At 33.8% G+C, this 25523-nt stretch overlaps 1 protein-coding gene across 1 annotated transcript in view; it reads left to right on the top strand.

Annotated features, from left to right (window-relative positions):
* Positions 1-3763: 3763 nt before the first annotated feature.
* LOC126878988 (retinoblastoma-binding protein 5 homolog) overlaps positions 3764-25523 on the top strand; it is a 114139-nt gene continuing 92379 nt past the window's right edge. Inside the window, exons 1-3 of the mRNA XM_050641867.1 lie at positions 3764-3950; positions 4006-4031; positions 4291-4692. Of these exons, the coding sequence (XP_050497824.1) occupies positions 3932-3950; positions 4006-4031; positions 4291-4692 (447 nt within the window). The 5' untranslated portion in view covers positions 3764-3931. The remainder of the gene's footprint in view (positions 3951-4005; positions 4032-4290; positions 4693-25523) is intronic.

Raw genomic sequence — 25523 nt, 5'->3', positions numbered from 1 at the left:
TGTTGTGGACATTCTCAATTATTATATTTCTAATTTAATACTATTCTATCTAATTCCTCAAAACAAGCAAATTTCAATTAAACCCAGCCATATTAATAGAGGAGAAGGTGGGAATACGGCCCCTAATTTGTTTTTCGATTAGAGATTATAAACAATCAACATTTTTAAATTTTAATTTTCGTCCACATAACTATTAGTTTAATACTAATACAGTATTATTAAAAAAAATAAAAAAAATCAAGATCTAACGTATAAAAAAATTATTCTTGTCAATATCTAGAATACTGTGAAAAACAAAAACGTCACTCTAATATGGCCCCCAGGGGGTCATATTAAATGAATACAAAAATCTATCGGCAGAAATCGCAGATAAAATGTTCAGTTTCTGCACCGGCACATTCATTGTGTGCCCACAAAAGACAGCTCTGACACTTTATCCAAGTTTCCCCTCTGCTATTACTTGAATAAGACTCCTCGCAAAAGATGCACACGGCGTCGTCGTTATCAGGAATTTAACCCTGTGAACTTAGTTCGGAATCTGTATCCTCTTCAATATTGGAAAGATCACTTTCTTCGGTGTCAGAATCTTCGACGGTAATACGTTTCCGAACTTTCTCTTGGGCTTTTTTGCAAATTCGACCTCGTCCTCGTCCCCTTCCGCGTCCACAACTCTGTTTACGGTCTTCAGTTTTCTTAAAAGATTGTTCTAATTCAAATTTATAAGGCGATGATGTAATTACAGTGGCTTTTGTTGATTTTCTTCCTCGATTTGAGGTTTTTATTTTAGGCTTGGGTATTGGTGAAATTTGATATGGTAGTATAAGCGAAGGGTTTACAGCTGATGATGTTCCTGGTTTTGAATAGAAGACAGAAAGCTTTATAGTTAGCAGTCTTTCATGCTCGTTAGATGATTTGGGTTGAAGAGATACTGAATCTGATGTTGACGTGCTTGGAGCACATGACTTTAGTTGAATGGAGGATTCAGGAACAGTGCATGAAGTGGGTTGGCGAGACGATTCTATAGTTAATGTAGCAGTTTCGACAGACGACTCAGTTGGGTTCATCATCAAAGTAGTTGAACTCGATGATATATTTTCCTCTTCCAGTTGAAGCGATTGTGACGCTGCTAGAAAATCAGCATCCTTAAAAATTTGAGGATTGAAGGGATATATTCCAGTCACTTTAAAACCATTTACTGCGATCTCAGCTGTTGCACATTTTAAATAAGCTTTACCCAATAACTCAGCAATATCATGAGGCTTAACCATTCTGTCAGAATGTAACAGAAATTTTCTTATTTCCTCACTGTAATGAGATTTAAGTGGACTTATAAATGTTTTGTCAAGCGGTTGCAGCTTGTGCTTAGTATGAGGAGGCAAGCTGATAATGGTGACATGCTTTTCACGAGCAACTTCTAGAACAGCAATATTGCGAGTGTGGCTGTAATGTCCATCAAGTATAAGAAGGAGAGGAGAATCCTCTGTTGGATTGGTCTTTGATACAAAATGATTAAACCATTCAGAAAATAAATTGGTTTGTATCCAACCAGAAGGGTGTACTCTTCCGATTACTCCTGGCGGAGCCCCTTTCATTAATACATCTGAAAAAATTTTTCTTGGAAAAATTAACATTGGTGCGATGAAAGTTCCTCCTGCGCTCATTGCGCACACCAACGTCACTAAAGACCCGCGTTCTGCTGCAGTTAACGCCTCTATTTGCCTTTTACCTTTTCGTCCTATTACTTGCGGTACTTTTGATTGCACGATTGTGAGTCCAGTTTCATCTACGTTATAGACACGGTCGGGAGAATATTTTTTTCTTGTATATTCAACCTCTAACAGATCAAAAAACTCCTTAACTGCTGGGCGATTGAATCCTTGTACTCGAGCGTAAGATGTTCCCATTGGTTTTCTGAGAGATAATTGCTTTTTATGTCTATTTAAAAAATGGTCGAGCCATGCTCTACCTGCTCTTTCATTTTGAAACGCATTCTGGATGTTATTTCTGACTGCTAATTGATAAGCCATTCGCCTAACATCCAAGCGTGTAAGTCCATAAAAGGTGCGCTCCATTTGCAAAAGATAATCAACTAATTGGTTCTCCAGAGTTAAAGGTAAAATAGTTTTTCTACCTAACGGTTTTCTTACTAACAGGTCTCATGATAACTCAGGATCATGAACTAGCCTTCTTAACGTAGTTCTTGGTACAGCAAATGTTTTGACTGCTTTCTTAAAACCCATATGCTTATTACGAACAGCCTCTAATGCCTTTTTCATATCGTCAGCACTCCACAATTTCCTCTTTTTTTTCTCAGATTTAGGAGAAAGATTAGTACGAGGCATCTGGAAATAATAAAGTGCAAACATGTAATATGACCCCCTCAATGTGTATGTAATATGGACCCGGGTCCATAATGTATACACATTCAGGGGGCCATATTAAATAAATAGTTACATTATAAACAAAATATCAAAACAATTTACATCTATTGCAAAATGTTCATAGTTACCTTAAAAAGTCGATATGCAATGGTTTTCCTACACACTAATCAGAGAAAGATAATGTTTATAACTATGGTTTCTTAGAAAAAACAACATAAACACAAGAACGGCAAAAAGTTTTGTTAAACACGTGAATGAATCGAGCTCTGTAAGTCGACTAAATGCTAACCGCGGTAGTTATCGGCTCCTGACAAGTTTCGATAGATAAAGATAGATGTAGTATCAAGCGCAAATCAACAATGGCGTTGGTGGAAGTGACAAATTCAGTCGGGGGCCGACTTACCAGCAGGGGCCATATTCCCACCTTCTCCTCTACCTTTTGCTTTAATTTTCCTTGCAAGAAATAAACAAAACACATCTAAACTAAACCTAACCTCGCTTTTGGCCATTCATTCATCTCCGTGTCAAATAATTTCGACATCGATATCAACCACTTTTTTGGAGTCGCTATTAATTTCGATGTCGCTATTTCGTGACGTCATTTCGTTAGTTCAACTAAAATCCACAAGGCTCGCACAGTCGCATTTCGACGTCGCCATATTGAAAGCGACTTGTATACGCTGTGAGCTCGTACGTAGAGGGGATATTTACAAATTCGCGAACGCCAGTAGTGACAAGTTTGTAAACGTTTACCGGAAATTTGACATAAATGTCAAAGTGATTAATTTAGAATTAAAATTAAAAACATTAATTATAAACAATATTAGTTGGTCAAAGCTGTGGTACATATTTTTACCTTAAATATACTTACGTTTTAAATACTGAATTTAAGTTTTTTTAATGTTCCGTAATATCTAATTATAAATAATCTATTATAATCTTAGCGCCATCTACACGATTATTGTCAAAGTATCCGAAGTAAGAAATTGATATTTTATCAATAGAACGTCAAAATGATTAGAAAAATCTTAAAAAAATCGATTACAATTTAATTACTTTTTTGCGTTGTAAATATTAAGCGATAACAAGTACATAATAAATTTACAAATTACCAGTAAAAGTTGAATTAGTAACCGCTAGGAGCGACACCAGCGAAGCTCATAGCGTATAGGTGTCGAAATTTGATTTAGAATCAGGACCCTGGATTTCAATGCATATTTTTTTATAATTCTCGTATTAAAGTTACGCGTGAAGTTAGTCGTATTGATGGCATTTAAGGAAACGTCCGCGACCCTACATCCCGATGCATTGAGTGGCATATGCCTCGCCAAGTCTATCCTTAACATGTCTCTGTGTAGCTGGCTCGGTGGATGTGACATTGACAATGACAACTGACAATTAATAAATGTGAGGTTTTGTTTTATTATTAATTTTTGGACGCCGGGTCACGGTAGGAATTATAATTTTTGTTTTACAGTTTTTTTAAATGGTAATAATATCTATATACATATACCAATGTAAAACATTCTTTTAAGCTTTGAACAGAAAATATGAATTTGGAACTTTTAGGTACGTTGTCATGTATTTAATTGTTTCAGAAAATAATATGTACTGCTTGTTTCAGAATCTTTTGGACAGAATTATCCAGAAGTAAGTAATATGAAATACTTGAATATAATAATTTCGTGTCATTTTCTAGACTACTGTTTGAACTCGCAAATATAAATTATTAAATAAAGATCATCTAAAAGAATCCAGAGTCCTAGTTAAATGTTTGTTTACAATTATTGAAACAAAGTGTCAATTATTAGAAGTTAGTTTATAAAAACATATTTAGGTATAAGAGAATATCTTGCTTTATTATTTAAATAGGTAAACCTTATATATTATTTCATAAGCTCTTCTTTAGGAATTTGATGGTACATTGGATTCTCTCTCAATAGCTGTAACTTGCCAGTTTAACAAAAGAGGAACCCTTCTAGCTGTTGGTTGTAATGATGGAAGAATTGTGATCTGGGACTTCTTAACACGAGGAATTGCAAAAGTTATTGCAGCACATGTACATCCAGTTTGCAGTATAAGTTGGTCGAGGAATGGTCATAAAGTTGCTTCTGCTTCCACTGACAATAATGTCTGTATATGGAATATACTTTCTGGAGAATGTGAACAAAAATATAAATTTCCCTGTCCTGTTCTAAAAGTTCAGTTTCAACCAAGAAATGAGGAGAGATTACTTATTTGTCCCATGAAACATCCAGCAGTGATTGTGGACATTAATGGAGTGCATAAGGTACTACCAATTGATGAAGATGTAAGTATAAACATGTAACTTAGTAGTGGGAATAAATAGTAGATTTTTGCACATGCATTTAAACATTTTGCAGACATATCGCATCTCTGTTCAAATAGTGTCAACTCAAAAAAAAAATGATTCTAGTTTAGATTAAGGGTAGACGGATTACGGATATGAAATTTATACAAATGAATTCTGTTTCACTTACTGATAATTGTACAATAGTTTTTTATTGGGGGCGAGAGCGTTACTTTTCCTGTAATTGCAATTTAAAATGTCTTATTTTTAAAAGCCACTGGCATTATATACCATGAAACAACAAGAAATGACATTAATGACAACTGTTTCATAAGCTCAAGAAGGGAAATCCCATCAGTGTTGCCATAGTTATATAAAATATGTTTTATTATGAAAATTAAAATCTTTCAATTTTTAAGTATGTTATTTTGCTTATGTGTCTGGATCCCGCGTATGAAAAAAAAGTTGATTAATAGCAAGCTGAAAATCTGTTAATAGCTTAAGGGTGTCTAGTCGGACAAACTTTGATATATGGGAACACTTGAACAGGGGAAGTTTTAATTGTGGAACAGGTTAAAAATTTGGAACGGTCTGACCACGAAAACGGCACATGTATTTTGTCCGACAGAACAGACTTAAACTCTCCGAACAGAGATTAAACTCTGATGCAAAAATCAGACTGCTATTTATCTCCAAATGGGCGTTTTAATGAGTGGAACATGTAGAATATGTCAAATGACAGGAATTATGACAGGTGATAAATAGCAGTCTGATTTTTGCATGAGAGTTTAATCTCTGTTCGGAGAGTTTGAGTCTGAATGTTCCAAATTTTTAACCTGTTCCCCAATTAAATCTGCCCCTGTTCCAGTGCTCCCATATGGATGGCGTTATGCATAACTCGACCAAGCGCCATTTCTTCAATATCGAGATAACAGCGGATTCTGGTGACACATAGCTAAAACTATCTTGGAAAAAATCCCTGTTATTGTCACATTAACGGTTACTAAGAAAAACAAAATTAAACCAAGCGACATTAATCCACTTACCATTAAGCAACCAAGAAACGAAAAACTTTGAAGCCATTTATCTCAAAACTATGTTTTGGCGCTTGGTCGAGTTATGCATAACGCCGTCCATATATCAAAGTTTTTTCTGACTAGACACCCTTAAGCTATTAACAAATTTTTAGCTTGCTATTAATCAACTTTTTTTTCATACGCGAGATCCAGACCTATTATTCTTACCCATTTTTAACACAAAATGACAAGGTTTTGTTACAAGGGTTAGGCTAGTTCTATTTAGGTTTTGTTAGGTTAGAATAGATTAGGTTTATTAATGTTATAGTGATTTATGATTATTTGTAATAAATAAATTTTGTGGGATTCCCAGACACTTTTAAATGTTTGAGAACAAATTTTATGTATTTCCTGGTTATGTGCTGTCACTAATTTCTAAAGCTAAACCGAAGATACCTGAGACCATGTTGCCATGTAGATGATAAAAGATAATTTTACATGAAAATATGGTTTTTGTCCATTTAAGCCTACCATTGATTTGGAATATTTTTGCAAACCTCTAAATTTGGCAACACTTTTTGAAAAATTGGTAGATCCATGCATTTTTAAACAGTTTCTAAGTTTCTTGTTAGTTTGTTAGGCGGGGTTTGGGCGTTGTCTGCTGCATCATATAAGTACAAATTTATAATAAAGTGCAATGGGTGTGACCGATTTTAAGAAAAGACATGCTTTGTCGTTAAATAAAGGTGAAGTGAGACTAAATGGTGTATAGGTGTTACGAAAGTAAGTGCAATAAAGGTGTTGCTTTAATACCTCTATATTCGCAAAGAAAGGGCCTTTTTGGAAGCGAGTAAACTGCCGGCAGAGGAAATAATTATGTTGGTGGCAATTTTATTAGGCTTAAAAAGCTATTAAAAACTTTATGTCTCGATTAACAGCCGGTTAATTAACCGGGGTTTAATTGGGACCTCTTTAGGGTCTCTTGCGTTGTAATAAATGCAATTATAATTATTATTATCCTTATTTATAATTATAATAATACAGTAGACTCGTGATTATCCGAGGTAATTGGGACCGTGACTACCTCGGATACGGAAAAACTTGGTTAACACTGACATTGGTTATATTGATAGAAAAACATGTGAATAATCATAACTGTGGATATTTTAATGACAAAGTTAATACAGTACTGTCTATAAAAGATAAAAACATTTACCTTATCAATATTACTGTTAAAAGTATTTGATTTTGCATAAGCTTTGCTCCTCTTATTGATTTTGAGGCGGCGATGTTGCGGCATGGGGCATTGTTGAAAATTGTAACTCACCTGTTCTGACTTTTGCCTCGGTTAACCGAGGGGCTCGGATGACCGAGACTCGGATAATCGCGAGTCTACTGTACTTGTAATTGCATTTATTACAACGCAAGAGGTCCCGATTAAACCCCGGTTAGCTAACCGGCTGTTAATCAAGACATAAAGTACCGGGCCTTAAAGCTACGAATTTAGCTTGGACTCTCAATTGCATCCATCTATACCTGTTTTGTTAGTAATTTGCATTAAATTTTTAGATCTTTTAAAGGTTAAAACTGGCAACACTGTCAAATTTGACTTCTTGGGGCCTGTCTGCCATATTGTTTTGAGATATTAAAAAATTTGATTATCTTAACCAATATTACGGATTTTTTCATAATTTTATTGTAAAAACTAGTTATATTTTTTTATTAACTCATTCTATATACTTTTATATCGTTTTCACGTAAATTTTTTTGGTTATTACATTTTTTTATTTTTTCCAAGTATTTCTTGATTTTTGGCCACTTTTACTAGTTTCCCCCGAACAAAACAGTAAAATGTCCGCTTTTTTCCACTTTTCAGGCTAAGTCCATAAAAAAGTTGACATTTTCAAGGTCTACCCTTTCTGTAAATTTTTACAAAATAAATAAAAACGGTTTTATTGCATTAACAGTTTAATAAAACTATTAAATTTTCGCTGTGTCTAGGTACACGCTAACGTGTACGCAAATAAAAAAGTTAGGTACACGCGAATTAAACTTCATCAAGCCAGTGACGTAATTATTTAGCGTGTGTAGTGACTTTATATTTTGGTACACGCTATTTTCATATGTTTAGTGTTTGTTGTTTCTTTGATAGAAAATATTTTATTAAGGGAAGGGGAAGGGAAGCAAAACTATTCAGATGTTTCAAACTTAATTGTAATAAAACAATATGTATATAAAAGTATATATATTCAGGTTAGCAAAATAAATATTAGCTAACATGATATATAAAAAATACTGCTAAAATAATTTTTATACGTAAGTTAATTATACCAGTTTATATTGGTGTTTATTTTTGCTGTGGTGTTTATTTTTATTTATACAGGGAGTTGAACTTGTTACGATTTTCATAGAAAATTGGTTATAACTTTGTAAATACCCTGTATAACATAATAAACCTATATATTTTTGTGATATGGAAGTTCAGAAGATTTCGAACATAAAATAAAATATAGGGTGTTCCATTTAAAAAAACATAAGTTTGGTCTGCCACTATATTATCGAACGCCCTGTAACATTCTAACTAATTTTAGTAATTTTGTAATATGAAGCACAAAGTTTGCTAAAATTTTTGTTACTAACTTTTATTGCTATCTATTACTATAGCAGATCTACTGAGCTTTATCGCACTAATCAATCGCCCCGTAAATTTTATCTTATTACTTCTGCTACCCTTAATCACGAATTTTTGTCTTTTATCGTTTTCATACTCTTTTAGAATGTTGTTAAACTCATTAAAAGAACTAAATAATTGTCCACACTCAATAGTTAATTTAAAAAAAACACTACACAAGTAAAAAATAAGGAAACTCTTTACAAATCAATATTAAAGTGTAAACATAACGTGATTAGACAAATTCTAACCACACTTTGACACTCGTGATACTTACACTTACAGATACCACAGCATACACGCGGCTCAAATTAGCGTGTACCAAAAAACCCAGTCATAGTACACGCTAAATAATGACGTCACTGACTTGATGATGTTTAAGCGTGTACCTAACTTTTTTATTTGCGTACACGTTAGCGTGTACCTAGACACAGCGTTAAATTTTATCTCAAAAAGTGTTACGTTTATAGTTCTAGTATTTTGGGTTAGATGGCCCTAGAGTCATTATATTATTATGATTAACCAAAATCAACGGTGCACCAAACATAAACAGTGTCACATATCGACTTGTGCAAGGCATTTGTCGATATAAGATGTTTATAAAGAGTCGTTTGTTCAGTTAAGACAGTATATGTGATTACTTTATTCAAAATAATCTGCATATGTGCTCAAGAAAAGTGCTCTATCACTTATTTATTATTTATCATTCTTTTTGTAGTATTTTTTGTTAAATGTTGTTAATTGTATTTAAAGTTACATCATTAAAAAAGTATAAGCCTGTTAACCCGATAACAATAATATTATATTCGGTACTGCAAGAGCCACTTTTGATAAATAATATTTCGTTAATTTTTCATTATTTTATCTGTATAATGTCACAACTCAAAAAAAAATAGTTTTTTTTTTAAATATTTTTAGAAGAGTTAAACACTATTTTGTAGAGCTTCAAAAACCTTTGTAACTGACTAAAATAGTTCTTCTTCTACGGCACTACAGCCCAAATTGAGCCTTGGCCTCCTTTATTTTTTGCCTCCACCCTTGCCTGTCTGTGGCTGCTCTTCTCCATACACGGACTCCTAAAAGGGCTTGTGTGTCGCTGTTTATTGTGTCTTCCCAGCGCTTTCGTGGCTTTCCAACCGGTCTCTTTCCTTGCATTCTAGCATTCAGTGCGCGTTTTGGTAGCCTATTCTCTCCCATTCTTATCACATGTCCGGCCCACTGCAATCTTTGTATTCTAATGAAGTCTGACAGAGGCGTTTCCTTATAAAGTTGATAAAGCTCGTTGTTGTATCAACTTCTGAAGATTCCGTTTTCCCTCACAGGTCCTAGTATTCTCCTGAGTACTTTTCTTTCGAATGTGTCGAGTTTGTTTTTGGATATTTCTTTCAGGACCCAGGCTTCACTGCCATAGCATGTTATTGGTCGAATTAAGGTTTTATAGATTCTCATCTTTGTATTTCGGTGGACACTTTTAGACCGAAATATATGGGAGAGGGCAAAATAAGCTCTGGTTGCCTGCATTATTCTCTTCCGCATTTCTCCATCTTCTGATCCGTCGGCATATATTTCTACTCCCAGGTATGTAAACTTTTCAACCGTTTCAATGTCATCTTCATGTATAATGTTTTCTGGGACTATATTTCTTCTCGCCTGAGTCATTATCTTTGTGTTAATTTCCAGACCTAGCATTTTTGTTTGTGTTTTTAACTCTGCATATGTTGCCTGTGCTCCTGTTGGTGTTCTACTGATAATATTAATATCATCAGCATAAGCGGCCAGTTGAACCGTTCGCTTGGTCAGTAGATTTCCTCGTCCAGCTTGGATGAACTGAACTGGACTGGACTAAAATAGTTATTATACTAATTTTAACAGTTTTTTAAATAAACCCGGAAAAATTCTAGCTCAAATTTTAAACGTCATTTTCTTGATACTTTACTTTTTTGACTTATGACACTGTTTGAGCAGAGGTGCGATATATGTGTTATATTTATAATAAATTCAATTCAATATCAAAAATAACTTCAGATAGGTGCATATAACTACTAACCTTTTTTTCATGGTAATATTGTAACACACTAATGTATACACAAAATGAGCGAAGACCATTTTGCTCAGAGTCGGAAGACCACGCATGTTACTGACAGTCAGTAACAGCTGTTGATTGTAAAAATGGTAGCCATTTTTTAAAATACATTAAATGTGAATATTTTATACATTTAAGGGTTTTTACCCTGACCAGTGGTTAGATCCCTGGGTTAATTTTTAATATAAGATGTGTTTGTTCAAAGTTTTCTCTTCATTTGAGGTAGTTACAATTATAAGACGATAGCTCTGATGATGGCATTAAAAATGCTGAAATTTTATACATTTAAGGGTTTTTACCCTGACCAGTGGTTAGATCCCTGGGTTAATTTTTAATATAAGAATGTGTTTGTTTAAAGTTTTCTCTTCATTTGAGGTAGTTACAATTATAAGACGATAGCTCTGATGATGGCATTAAAAATGCTGAAAGTACTTAGCTGATTTTAATAAATTTATTTACACACTATCAGTCTTTGAAAACATACACCAGTTCCCGTTTTGATTTAAATAGAAGTGTGTACAAGTCTTTTTTTTTTTTCTTCCTTATTGGCTTTGGATTACTTGATCCATTCAGCCACGATAAATAATAAATTACTGTTTGCTACAATATTCCAAATATAATACATTGCATTACATAATACATTAGGTACATGTGCGCACATATAATACTTATGCACGCACATACATACATACATATGTAGAAGTGGAAACATTTAATTGACCAGTAGGTATACTCCTCATTCATGGCCCTAACCAACTTAAATTAATTTACAAATAATTAAATCGACAAAAAAAAACTACATGCTAATACTAAATACTAATACTAAATGCTAATAATATATGTTTTTTTTTTACACAGCGATAAGGCTTCAACCCGGATCAACCCCGCGGAGGTTTACACCCTCTTTGTGTTTTTAATTTTTTTTTCTTTTTATTTTTTTTATAATTTATTATACTTTTTTTTATTTATTTATTTATTTTTTTTTTATAACATGATTTAATTTTTTTATACATTTTTTTGTACCTATACATATTTTTTTGTAAATATTTTTTTTTTTTTTTTTTTTTTTTTTTTTTAATTTTTTCAATATAAACTTTTATACAATTCTATTCTTATTACCTCCCTGCAAAATGTGTACAAGTCAAACAGTATGTTTCTATATTTACTTTATTGTTTCACAAAAATAATAAAAAATTGAAAATATTAGCAAATACGGGTAACAAAACAGAAAAACAACTTAGTAGATTCTTCATACATTTCTGAAGTACCCTCGTAGCGGACTTGTGGCATATATAAAATCATATGAGTTGAATCGCCAGCTGTTTATCGTGAGATGTAGGTGAAAATTGCAGTAGAAACTAGGTCAACCGAAAAAACATCGGCTGATGTCAAGACTCTGAAAAAAGGAAAATCATATAAACACAAAAGAAATAGTTACAAAGAGAAGAACACAGGTATAAAAAGAAGACGATTAGGTCTAATAAGAAGACGATATAGCCCCTCAAGGTGGACGTCATTAATTTTTCTTCTTCTTTAAGTGCCGTCTCCCAATCGGAGGTTGGATATCATCATCACTATCTTTACTCTATCTACCTCTGCTCTGGAGAGTTCTACAGAGCTGCATTTAAACCAGTCCCTTAAATTCTTCAACCATGACATTCTCGTTCTTCCTATACTTTTTCCGCCTCTTATCTTTCCCTGTGTTATCAGTCTTAGCATTTCATATCGCTGTCCCCTCATTACATGTCCCAGATATTCTTTCTAAGTAACTTTCTTATTTTTATTGTGTTTATTATTTCGCATTCTTTGTCCATTTCCCGCAATATTTCCGTGTTCGTTTTCTTCTGTGTCCATGCTATTCTAAGCATCCTTCTGTAACACCACATTTCAAATGACTAGCTTATTTATGTGTTCTTGCTTCAATGTCCAGCTTTCAAGTCCATTATCTCAAAGCTCTTACTCTCATTTCTAATATAAGGTCGTTGTTGCAGAGAATTGTTTTCATTTTTACAAACGCATTTCTTGCTATTTTTCTATCCTGGCTCTTATTTCTATTGTTTGATCATTGTTCTCTGAAATCCAGGTTCCTAGGTATTTGTATTTATCAACCCTTTCTATCGGTACATTTCTCAAATGTGTGCTTGTTTGTATGTTTGTTTTCTTAGTTATTATCATGTATTTGGTCTTTTTTATATTCATTTTTAGTCCATATTCTTCACAGAATCTGCTTCTTTTGTTTAGTAGTAATTGGAGTTGTTCAGCATAGCTTGCCATAATCACGGCGTCATCTGCATATCTTATATAAGGTCTTCCGTTAATGTTAATAGCTCTTCCGTTAATTATTATTCAGTATAATATATATTAAAGAGTAATGGAGACAATACATCCCTGTCTAACTCATCTCCTGATTTCAATTTCTGGACTGGGTTCGTTATCTATTAAAATTTGTGCACTTTGATTTCAGTAAAGTTTTCCCTTTTGTCTATGTTTTTTATCTTTAGAATTTGGACTAACTGTTCATGTCTTACTTACGCTTTTAATGTTTAACAGTAAATAGACGAACAACGTGGACAAAGAAAAGAATAAGTAGCAGATCATACTTCACGTATGGACGCCATTTATGTGTAGCGCTCTAATGTGTACACATGGCGACTAGAGCTAAACCAGAAATATTGAATAAATAAAACGAAGAAAACAAATTTGCCAAAAAGGTCGCTAGTTTCTCTTTTCTTGGAGAGACAATGGAACAAACACTCTTAAAGCCAAAATACATATCTAATGCCTGGTTGCACCAACAGATCTTAAGCTTAAGAAGTGCCTTAAGCTCAGCTTATGAAACAGACATGTTGCACCATTGAGCCTTAGATCAATTTTTAGCTTGAACCGCTGTTAATATCAAGTTCCCGTTATTCTCAGGTTAAGGTGCTGTCTGAGTTTAAAACATAATCTATAAGCTGAGCTGGGCTAATCTGGAGCTAAGATCTGTTGGTGCAACCAGGCATATACTTACCGGATTTACACTCAGTCTTTGCCACTGCTCCTGTCGCTGCCAGAAATATTGCCCGAAATACAATATCGGGGCGAGTGAAGTGTTCACATCAGTCCTCACCAATATGCTCACCCGTGTCCTCTCAACCACAACTCATTTACCGAACGACTCACGACGATGGAAGCCGTGGAGGTCAGGGTTGGGCTGTTTTAAAACATGTTTAAAAACACTGGAAAAAAACAGTTGTGTTTTAAAAAACTGTTTTAAAACATAGTTTTTTTTCGCTATTGTTTATTTAAACAACTTTGTTATAAGACATTTGTGTTGTTCTGAAGCTATTTTCTTGTGGCATTTTTATGATTAATTATTTATATGGGAAATAAGCCACAATTAAAATGAAAAAAATTCAAAATCAGTAATATTTTGTATTTTGACAACGGCACCCGATTTGGGCGTCGAAACGTTAATAAAATTATTTTTTTCATTTTAATTGTGGCTTATTTCCCATATAAATAATTAAGACATTTGTGTTTGCTAATTTGCAAAATTGCAAACATAGATTATAGAGTAAGTAGGTGCAATATCAATATTAATGCGAAGTAAAAAGTAAAACTGAAAAAAAAGTAATTACCTGACTAAACTTTATTTATGTTCAGGTAGCAAGCATACTAGTACTGGTAGACAGTGCTGAGTGCTGTAGTAACATTAACTAAACCAATACTCCTAATAAAGTTGAAAGAAACAGAAAATTAAGAAATGAAGTACTTAAATAATAATAACCGGCACTCTCCAAAATTATTGAGAGACTCATTAAAACTCGACTTATGTCCTTTATCGTTGATAACAACATTTTATCTCAAAATCAGTTCGGATTTTTAACTAATAAATGTACCACTGATGCCATGTTTTCTGTACTACATGAGGTTTATCAAGCACTAAACAATAATCTTTATACTGCCACTGTTTTCTGTGACTATGCCAAAGCTTTTGATTGTGTAAATCACGACATCTTGATTAAAAAACTAAATTTCTACGGAATTAGAGGTATTTCTTTGAATTGGTTCCAATCCTACTTGAATAATAGGAAACAACTAGTTAGAGCAAATGATACTGACTCTAGTCTCAAAAACATTGTATGCGGAGTACCGCAAGGTTCAGTATTGGGTCCTCTTCTGTTCCTTATCTTTATAAATGACATAAATGACAATATAAACGTGATGTTTACATATTATGTCGGATATAAAAATGCTGTATAGGTGAATTCGAGGAGAGTTATTATTAGACACTTGATATGTACAAATGTAGTGGTATAGGTAATGAGTTGTATTTGTAAACAATTATGGTTGAATCTTTATACGATGTAAATATAATGTTAGTAGAACAACAGAGTTTTAATTAATATAAACCAGAAAGACGTTATGGAACATATTTATGACAAGAATGTTAAATACTCAGTCAGAACCATTTGAAACAACTCAAGGAGTTAGAGAAGGGGGAAGTCTCAGCCCAGTGCTATTCGTAGATGTAATAGATGAGATAGTGAAAGTATGGAAGAAAACTTAAAAAAAATACTGCATCGGCTGGAACAGAATGCAAATGATAAACGCTGAGATGTGTATATTTGCAGACGACATAGTATTAATTGCGGAAACAGCAGAAAAACTGAAATACATCTTAGAGAATTGGAATCTAGAATCAAGCAAATACAACTTAAACGTTAACAAAGAGAAGACTCAGATAATGAAAATATCAAGGAAACAAGGGACGGAAGATCAAATAGAAGTAATGATAGATCAACAAAATATAATAAAGTCAAATTCATACAAATGTTTAGGAACAGTAATCAACAACAAAGGAGACATCGAGGACGATCTTAACAACAGAATGAAAAACAGGAAAACTATTCCAAGCACTAGATAGAGGATTCCTTAATAATAAAGAGATATCAACAAAGACCAAGATGACAATATACACCTACGGTGACATATGAAGCAGAAAATTGGATATTAAACAAAAGACAGCAGAGCAGAATTCAGGCAGCAGAGATGAAATAGCCCAGAAGAACGATCGGAGTAAAAAGAACTGATAGAATCAGAAATGAAGAAATCAGAGAAATACTCAAAATCAAACCGATACTCGATTCAATCAAGGAGAAAAAATTGGCATGGTTCGGACATCTAACCCGGATGGACAATAATAGAAGTGAAAAGAGTGTGGAAAGCAAAACCAATAGGGAAGAACAGAAGAGGACGACCCATTAAAGAATGGAATAGTGACATCTCGCAGATACTACAGAGTAAGGGTAAGACTTGGCAGGAAGCAACACAGATGGCATCCAATAGGAAGGAATGGAGAGAGTTCGTTAAGAGCTAGGATATCTCAGAAGATTGTAAATTATTGTAATTTAATGAATAAATAATAAATGGCTTAACACCGACGTATAAATGGGTCTATTGGTTAAGTAAGTAAGTTTATTACAATAGAGTATAAAAACAAGTAAGTATGTAGTTGCCCTAGAAATGATGAAACAACACGTCCTTTCGCACTCAAACGCAGGCGGCAAGTGAGCGAGAGTGGCTGAATGTGAACACGCACTCGTGCTCGCGCTGCCTGTCCTTTGACTTCCGACTTTTGAGGGAGCGCCGGGCAATGGCAGTGGAAGCGGAGTAACCTATTTACACACTCACGCTGCCCAATTCCCTGTCGAACAGGACCGAGTGTAAATTCGGCAATAAATAAATAACGTAACAATGGAACAAATATGTTAAGCACTTTCCTAAAATGTTATTTTGATGTGCAAGAAAAGAAGATTATGAGAGAAATTAAACAATACAAAACTGTTACATACTGGTTATATTTAGTACTATTAACCGAAACGGGTTTACTTGGGCATAGGTATTAATAATTCATATTTTAGAAACAGAAATGTCCATTACAATTTGATACCCTTAATTTAGTGTTTTATACAAAAAAATTATAAAACATGCAAAAAAATACGTGATGTACCCCTTAAGAAAACGAACACTGGACTGCACTGAGTACGTGCAGAAGAAAATAAAAATAGGGTTTGTTACATATTCCTTTTTATACAGAGTGTTTCATTGGGAAACGGAAATACTTGAATGGTGAATAGAGGTCACTGAGGCGGTTCTAGATATACTGAATTTATTGCCTCAGCGATTTTTATAACCGAGTTACAGGGTATTTTATCGATTTTGCCCATTTCTTTCTGAACCCATAACTTTAGAACCACCATGTATATTTTTTTGATATTTGGTAGGTACACATGTGTCTCACTTAGAACCCAAACCACCCAACTACTAATCGTAAAAAAATCCAGGTCAGGACTAAAAAAAATAAAAATTCATTGTGACCTTGAAAGAACACTCTGTATATTGAAATTTTCAAAATCCGTTTGCATTCTTGAAAAGAGCACAAAAAACTAAGTTTAACGGTCCGCTTTAATTTTTCGGCCAGACAATTTCATGACTTGAATTTTAAAATTATATTGATATTTTTAAGATCTCCGGGATTTAAAAGCCGGTATTATTAACTTTTAATAATAAATTATTAAAGCTAATGAACAAATACTCATTTTAAAAATAATCAGTACTTATTTACTACTTTAGAACGACCCATTTATTAATCACAAGAAAAATCCAGGTCCGGATTAACAAAAAAAGAACAAAGTAATATTGTGACCTTGAAACAACACCCTGTATACAGAAATTTGAAAATACGTTTTGCACAATTGAAAAGATCACAAAAAACTGAGTTTATAGGTTCGCTTCAATTTTTTGCGCAATAAATTTAATGAATTTAATTTTAATATTAAATATATTGATATTTTTAAGAAATTTGAAATTAAAAAGCAGATTTTTAAAGCACTCTTATTAATAAATTAGTAAAGTTAATGAATAAATACTCATTTTAAAAATAGTTAATAATAATTTACTACATAGGAACGATCCATTTACTAATCACAAGAAAAATCCAGGTCCGGATTAACAAAAAAAATATAAAGTAGTGACCTTGAAACAGCACCCTGTATATTAAAATTTTCAAAATCCGTTTGAACATTTGAAAAAGAGCACAAAAAACGTAAGTTTAATTGCTCGCTTCAATTTTTTGCGCAGACAATTTAATGACAAAATTTTGTTGAAATTATATTGAAATTTTTGTTGAGTTCTTAAAATTTCAAGATCATTTCTAAATTAAACTAATTAAAAGTCATTAAATTATTATATACGGAATAAATGGAAGTGAACTATTAAACTTAGTTTTTTGTGCTCTTTTCAAATGTGCAAACGGATTTTGAAAATTTCAATATACAGGGTGTTGTTTCAAGGTCACAATTACTTTACGTTTTTTGTTAATTCGGACCTGGATTTTTCTCGTGATTAGTAAATGGGTCGTTCTAAAATAGTAAATAAGTATTGATTATTTTTAAAATGTGTATTTGTTCATTAAATTTAATAATTTATTATTAAAAGTTAATAATACATATAGTCCAGAAAGCCACTGCGCATCCGCTAGGAAAAATATTCTAATTCAGATTTTTTGCACAATCTTACTCAAAAAGGACTCCTTTTAACAAATTTGCATGTTGCCAGGACCAAAAGGTGGTCAAAAATTTTTAAACGTTTTTTTTTGTTTTTTTTTCCTAAAATTATTTTTTTTTGCATGGAAAAAAGTTTTTTTAGGTTTTTTGGATCATTCCAAACAGAAAAGGTCTTTAGTAACTTTTCTCTAAAAATGATAGTTTTTGACATATAAGCGATTAAAAATTGAAAAATTGCGAAATCGGCCATTTTTAAAAACTATGTGAAAAACTGAAAATTTGAATGTTGCCAAGGTAGGTAGATATTCTTTAAACATCGATTGATGAAATCCCGAAGAGTTTTTTGCAATACAATATTCAAAACTCCTATTTTTTTTAATTGCTAATCAAGCGTGCTCGACACTATTTTCCACCGACAGTATGGTGCAAATGAAAGGAATAAATTCGTTATTTCGTAAACCGACGACTTTAAGGAAAAATCCCGAAACAGGTCGATTTTTATTTTTAAGTTATGATATTGTGGCATATATGGTATACTAGTGACGTCATCCGTCTGGGCGTGATGACGTAATCGATGGTTTTTTTAAATGAGAATAGGGATCGTGTGGTAGCTCATTTGAAAGGTTCTTCAATTCTCTATTCAGTAATGTAAACATTAACATAATTATTTATACAGGGTGTCCTTCTACTTCTTTTTTGTCAAATAATTTTATTTAATAAAATTTTTTTGGACACCCTGTATAAATAATTATGTAAATGTTTATATTACTGAATAGAGAATTGAAGAACCTTTCAAATGAGCTAGCACACGACCCCTATTCTCATTTAAAAAAATCATCGATTACGTCATCACGTCCAGATGGATGACGTCACTAGTATATCATATATGCCACAATATCATAACTTAAAAATAGAAATCGACCTGTTTCGGGATTTTTCCTTAAAGTCGCCTGTTTACGAAATAACGAATTTATTCCTTTCATTTGCACCATACTGTCGGTGGAAAATAGTGTCGCGCACGCTTGAGTAGCAATTAAAAAACAAAGAAGTTTTGAATATTGTATTGCAAAAAACTCTTAGGGATTTCATCAACCGATGTTTAAAGAATATCTACCTACCTTGGCAACATTTAAATTTTCAGGTTTTCACATAGTTTTTGAGGACTAAAAATGGCCGATTTCGCAATTTTTCAATTTTTATTCGCTTATATGTCAAAAACTATCATTTTTAGAGAAAAGTCACTAAAGACCTTTTCTGTTTGGAATGATCCAAAAAACCTAAGAAAAACTTTTCCATGCAAAAAAAATAATTTTAGGAAAAAAAACAAAAAAAAACGTTTAAAAAATTTTTGACCACCTTTTGGTCCTGGCAACATGCAAATTTGTTAAAAGGAGTCCTTTCTGAGTAAGATTGTGCAAAAAATACGAATTAGAATATTTTCCCTAGCGGATGCGCAGTGGCTTTCTGGACTAAGATCTGTTTTTTAATCTCAGAGTTCTTAAAAATTTCAATATAATTTCAAAATTTAAGTCATTAAATTGTCTGGCCGAAAAGTTGAAGCAAACCATTAAACTTAGTTTTTTGTGCTCTTTTCAAATATGCAAACGGATTTTGAAAATTTCAATATACAGGGTGTTGTTTCAAGGTCACAATGGGTTTATAATTTTTTTTAGTCCGGACTTGGATTTTTCTTCTGATTATGAGTTGGATAGTTTGGGTTCTAAATGAGACATACATGTACCAAATATCAAAAAATATACAGGGTGGTTCTAAAGTTATGGGCCCAGAAAGAAATAGGCAAAATCGGTAAAACACCCTATAACTCGGTTATAAAAGTCGTCTAGCAATAAATGTAGTATATCCAGAACCGCCTCAGTGACTTCTATTCACAATTCAAGTATTTACGTTTCCCAATGAAACACCCTGTATTGATCACTATATGGAAATATTCACTTTCTATTAATTTGTTTCGTCAAAAAGAAAAACAGAACAAAACATGATTATGACTTATATTTTGTCCTTTTATCACAAACTCCATAGACTTCAAACACCACTTTTTACTGCATACTGCAACTAGATCTCTGACGAATAACTTGCCAATATCTGATTACCTCGTATAACTTTATGACTTCTTGCTATCACAAACCATCGCTACTGCCAAAGATACAAAATTGCGTGTGGCAAAGGAAATGTTAGATGAGGTCAAAATCAAATAGGCAATACATTCATTTGAGCCATATAAACACCGGGACCGAACGAGATTTATGCAGCACTTCCTCAGGAAGTCTAGCTAGACAGCAACGACTGGCTTTATGTTCTGGGCTATGGGATGACGTGGTCATCATAACTCACAGCAAAGGGCCTAGCCGGGTAAGATGATGAAAAGTGCCCCCCAACTCGATTCGAATTCCATATAGGTCGCCGTTTAGCATATATAGTGAAACTCACTTTCTGAAATTTTTAGCCCCCTAAGTGGTCATGTGACCCACCTAGAGCCTAATTAGGGTTTTTATGTTTTTATTTTTTATCTCAGCCGCATCGAGAACTAGCGAAAAACTTTAAATAAAAAAGTTGTTAGCTTTAAAAAGTTCTGTCCGAAATTTTTTTTTAATTTTTGGCGGGAAATTTAAACTTTAGAACGATTTTAAATGAGTATAAAGAAATAACTAAGACATTCGTTTTCACAAAATAAATTTATAACGTGTATTTTTGCATAATGTTTCACCCTGAATTTTTCAAATTTTTAAAATCGGTGAAACGCACCTTTAAAAATAAAAAACCGCATTTTTTCGTTTTTTTTTTTCGTTTTTTGATACAATTTTATACATATTTTTCAAAAAAGGTAACGCCGTCACTAGAATAGGTAAAAAACTAAAAAAATAATTGGGGTTTGCTTAATAAAAATTTTTTGTAATGCCATCCATTTTCAAGATACAGGGCGTTGAAGAAAACAAAATTTTACACATTTTTTACGATTTTGCCGAAATTACTGGCAACATTGTAATAAAATTTGGCGAGTTTTAAGAGGTAGTTGTTGTGCATTTTTTGACATACAATTAAGAATTTTATATTTATCATTGGGGCGCATAGGGGTAATGGTCTGAACTTTTTAAAGAAAAAAGATAGTACGCCACTGACATATTTCAAATTAACAATCGTTTTTGAATTCCTCGTTCGATTTGTGACAAAAAATCTATCTTCCTATTTTTTCATACGACGAGCCATTTTTATTCAAAAAATAAAACATCTTACCCCTACAAAGTATTCGAACTTCTAGTAGTTTCTACATCTACATAAACTCGTACATCCATTATAAAAACTAATTCGAATACTTTGGAAGCGTTAAGATATTTTATTTTTTGCAGCAAAACGGCGCGTCGTATGAAAAAATGATAAGATAGTTTTTTTTATCGCAAATTTAACGGGGAATTCAAAAATGATTGTTAATTTGAAATAAGTCAGTGGCGTACTATCTTTTTTCTTTGAACAGTTCAGACCATTACCCCTATGCGTGCCAATGATGAATATCAAATCCTTAATCGTATGTCAAAACATGCACAATAACTACCTCTTAAAATCCGCCAAGTTTTATTACAATGTTGCCAGTAGTTTCGGAAAAATCGTAAAAAATGTGTAAAATTTTGTTTTCTTCAACGCCCTGTATCTTGAAAATGGATGGCGTTACAAAAAATTTTTATTAAGCAAACCCCAATTATTTTTCAGTGTTTTACCTATTTTAGTGACGGTGTTACCTTTTTTGAAAAACATGTATACAATTGTACCAAAAAACGAAAAAATGCGGTTTTTTATTTTTAAAGGTGCGTTTCACCAATTTTAAAAATTTGAAAAAATTCAGGGTGAAACAGTGTGCAAAAATACACGTTATATATTTTTTTCGTAAAAACGAATGTCTTAGCTATTTTTTATACTCGTTTAAAATTTTAAAATCGTTCTAAAATTTAAATTTCCCGCCAAAAATTAAAAAAAAAATTTCGGACAGATCTTTTTAAAGCTTGCAATTTTTTTATTTAAAGTTTTTCGCTAGTTCTCGATGCGGCCGAGATAAAAAAATAAAAACATAAAAACCCTAATTAGGCTCTAGGTGGATCACATGACCACCTAGTGGGCTAAAAATTTCAGAAAGTGAGTTTCACTATATATGCTAAACGGCGACCTACATGGAATTCGAATCGAGTTGAGGGCACTTTTCATCATCTTACCGGGCTAGGCCCTTTATTGGCATAGTCAGAGATATAATGCAACAGGTTCTGACTGTACTTAAAAAATGGACTTAAAATAAGTCCAGAAGTCCAAAATCATGAAATTTAACAGAAGGTCTAATTTAAAGGGATTGGGTCCTCTCAGCCTAAATGGAACACATCTACATCTGGTGAGTGGAGTAAAGTATTTTGAGAAAAATTGTAGACTCGAGGTTTATTTTTATCAGCTATTATCATGAATAACCAAGGGAGTAGTAACTACGTTAATGGTAGCCAGAGAGACACCTGGAAAAATCTGGGGTTTAAATGCACACATGTTATATTGGATTTATAATATGGCGGTAAAACCAACAATTATATATGCATCAGTGGTATGGTGACCACAGGCGCGGCAAAAAATTTCCATTCTCAAACTAAGCCACTCACTACCTCAGCATTCCAGGCAGAGATTTATGCAATCTCGCACTCTGCCAAATAAATTGACATGAAGACGTGAAGGCTTTCGAACCGAAGAGGGTGAATATATGTACAGATATCTAAGCAGGCATAGGGGCTCTTAGAAGGCTTAGGGTGTACCCTAGGCTAATATGGGAATGCTGAGAGGAACTCGACGGAACATAACAGTGTTACACTTGTATGGGTTTTAAGTAACCGCCGAATACACGGCAATGAAGGAGCTGAGTAACTTACCAAAAGAGAATCAGCTACGAAATACTTCTATCCAGAGCTGGCCGTAGAATTAACAAAAATCACCGTCCACGATCCTGGATCCAAATACAACATAACTAAGTGGGAAGAAATACCTGATCAAGCACATGACAAGATTTAATTGGACGGACATGCGTTAATGGGGCTGAAGTACTGGGGAAAACAAGCAGGAATCAGCTCAAAGTCACAACAGGCTTCCTTACTGGACATGCGCCAGTCAATGGATACTTTCTGACTGTTACATGGTTGACTTATGCTGCAGACTCTGTAGCAGAGGATCCGAGGAGTTGAAACAGTCAGCCATATCTTGCATGACTACGAGGCATTAGATCACAGGCGGTAAAACTACCAGATGGCTCAAAAACATATGGTACCCAAGAATTGGTACAAGCTGGTACGTGATTCCTGAATTCTGGAATGGGCATCATGAATAAATGGAAGATGTACAATGGTACCTATAGGGTTAGAATTCTTGATGCCTAATGTACGCTGTTGTGTTATTGATATGATTTACTGTTAGTATTTGTAAGGTATTTAGAGTACAGACTGGAACACTGGAAACAAACTCTCGAATAAAAAGGTTTGAAACTATATAAAACAAAAACAGTAGTATGTATTTAAAATTTTCGGAGCGGAATCGATAAAATTGAAAGAGACGGATGATTTGTTGTGACAGAAAGGTTACAATGAAACTGAATTGAAAATACTATAAAACTACTATATAACCAGTTATGATGAAAACAACGAATGCGTGACGTGGGAATGGGAGTGCTTGGATATACGAGCGAAGCCAACATGGTTTAGATGGACAAAAAGGGATAACATTAAGCATAGGTTAAGATGGTTAGGGTATGTCAAAGTCAAAATAATAATAATAAAAATCCAATTGCTGAGTTGCAAGTTTCTGGAAGGATTATGAGAGGAAAATCTGTTGGAAAGAAATGTTTAAGCGTCTGTTCATAATTTGTCTAAACACATTGCAAGCTTATAGTAATCTATACTTATAAAATGTACCTATGTTATTGTATAGTAGTGCAGTCAGTGAAAATTTGGCTCCGAATTCCATTCTACTGCATCAATTTACTTGATATTTTCAAAAGACTAAGTTTTCACTCTAATGGCATATAACATATCCCACCAGAATGAAAACAATGGGAACCTTCTCTGGTTACACCTCCGAGGCTTCTACAATTTGCAAGCCATACGGATGCTGAGACTAAGGAAGATGAGGGAATTCTACAATTTACAATTCATGTCACATCTGCTCAGCGCGGTAAAGTTCCAACGAGACTGGTTCCCTTCATACTCCACACAGAGTAAATGTAAATCAAAAATGAATAACCATTTTCAATTTCGTTGCAAAACGAAAATACAGCCGAACCATATTCCAGTCTCATCAGAGAGTGCTGCAAGCACCTCTACCGGTTTCGAAACTTATTAGTCTCTCATCAGGAGGCACATATGCTGCTCTCCCTGATCCAACCAAAACAAACCCCAGCGTGCAGTCCCGAATTGCAACGAACGAAATGGCATAGATGCCCTAGCGGCAACTGCTAGCAAAAGACTAAGTTTTCACTCTAATGGCATATAACATATCCCACCAGAATGAAAACAATGGGAACCTTCTCTGGTTACACCTCCGAGGCTTCTACAATTTGCAAGCCATACGGATGCTGAGACTAAGGAATATGAGGGAATTCTACAATTTACAATTCACGTCACATCTGCTCAGCGCGGTAAAGTTCCAACGAGACTGGTTCCCTTCATACTCCACACAGAGTAAATGTAAATCAAAAATGAATAACCATTTTCAATTTCGTTGCAAAACGAAAATACAGCCGAACCATATTCCAGTCCAATCAGAGAGTGCTGCAAGCACCTCTACCGGTTTCGAAACTTATTAGTCTCTCATCAGGAGGCACATATGCTGCTCTCCCTGATCCAACCAAAACAAACCCCAGCGTGCAGTCCCGAATTGCAACGAACGAAATGGCATAGATGCCCTAGCGGCAACTGCTAGCAAAAGACTAAGTTTTCACTCTAATGGCATATAACATATCCCACCAGAATGAAAACAATGGGAACCTTCTCTGGTTACACCTCCGAGGCTTCTACAATTTGCAAGCCATACGGATGCTGAGACTAAGGAAGATGAGGGAATTCTACAATTTACAATTCACGTCACATCTGCTCAGCGCGGTAAAGTTCCAACGAGACTGGTTCCCTTCATACTCCACACAGAGTAAATGTAAATCAAAAATGAATAACCATTTTCAATTTCGTTGCAAAACGAAAATACAGCCGAACCATATTCCAGTCCAATCAGAGAGTGCTGCAAGCACCTCTACCGGTTTCGAAACTTATTAGTCTCTCATCAGGAGGCACATATGCTGCTCTCCCTGATCCAACCAAAACAAACCCCAGCGTGCAGTCCCGAATTGCAACGAACGAAATGGCATAGATGCCCTAGCGGCAACTGCTAGCAAAAGACTAAGTTTTCACTCTAATGGCATATAACATATCCCACCAGAATGAAAACAATGGGAACCTTCTCTGGTTACACCTCCGAGGCTTCTACAATTT

This window comes from Diabrotica virgifera, chromosome 1 (assembly GCF_917563875.1).
Source record: "Diabrotica virgifera virgifera chromosome 1, PGI_DIABVI_V3a".
NCBI classification, from domain to species: Eukaryota; Metazoa; Arthropoda; class Insecta; order Coleoptera; family Chrysomelidae; genus Diabrotica; species Diabrotica virgifera.
This window is presented reverse-complemented; position numbering and strand designations above follow the sequence as displayed.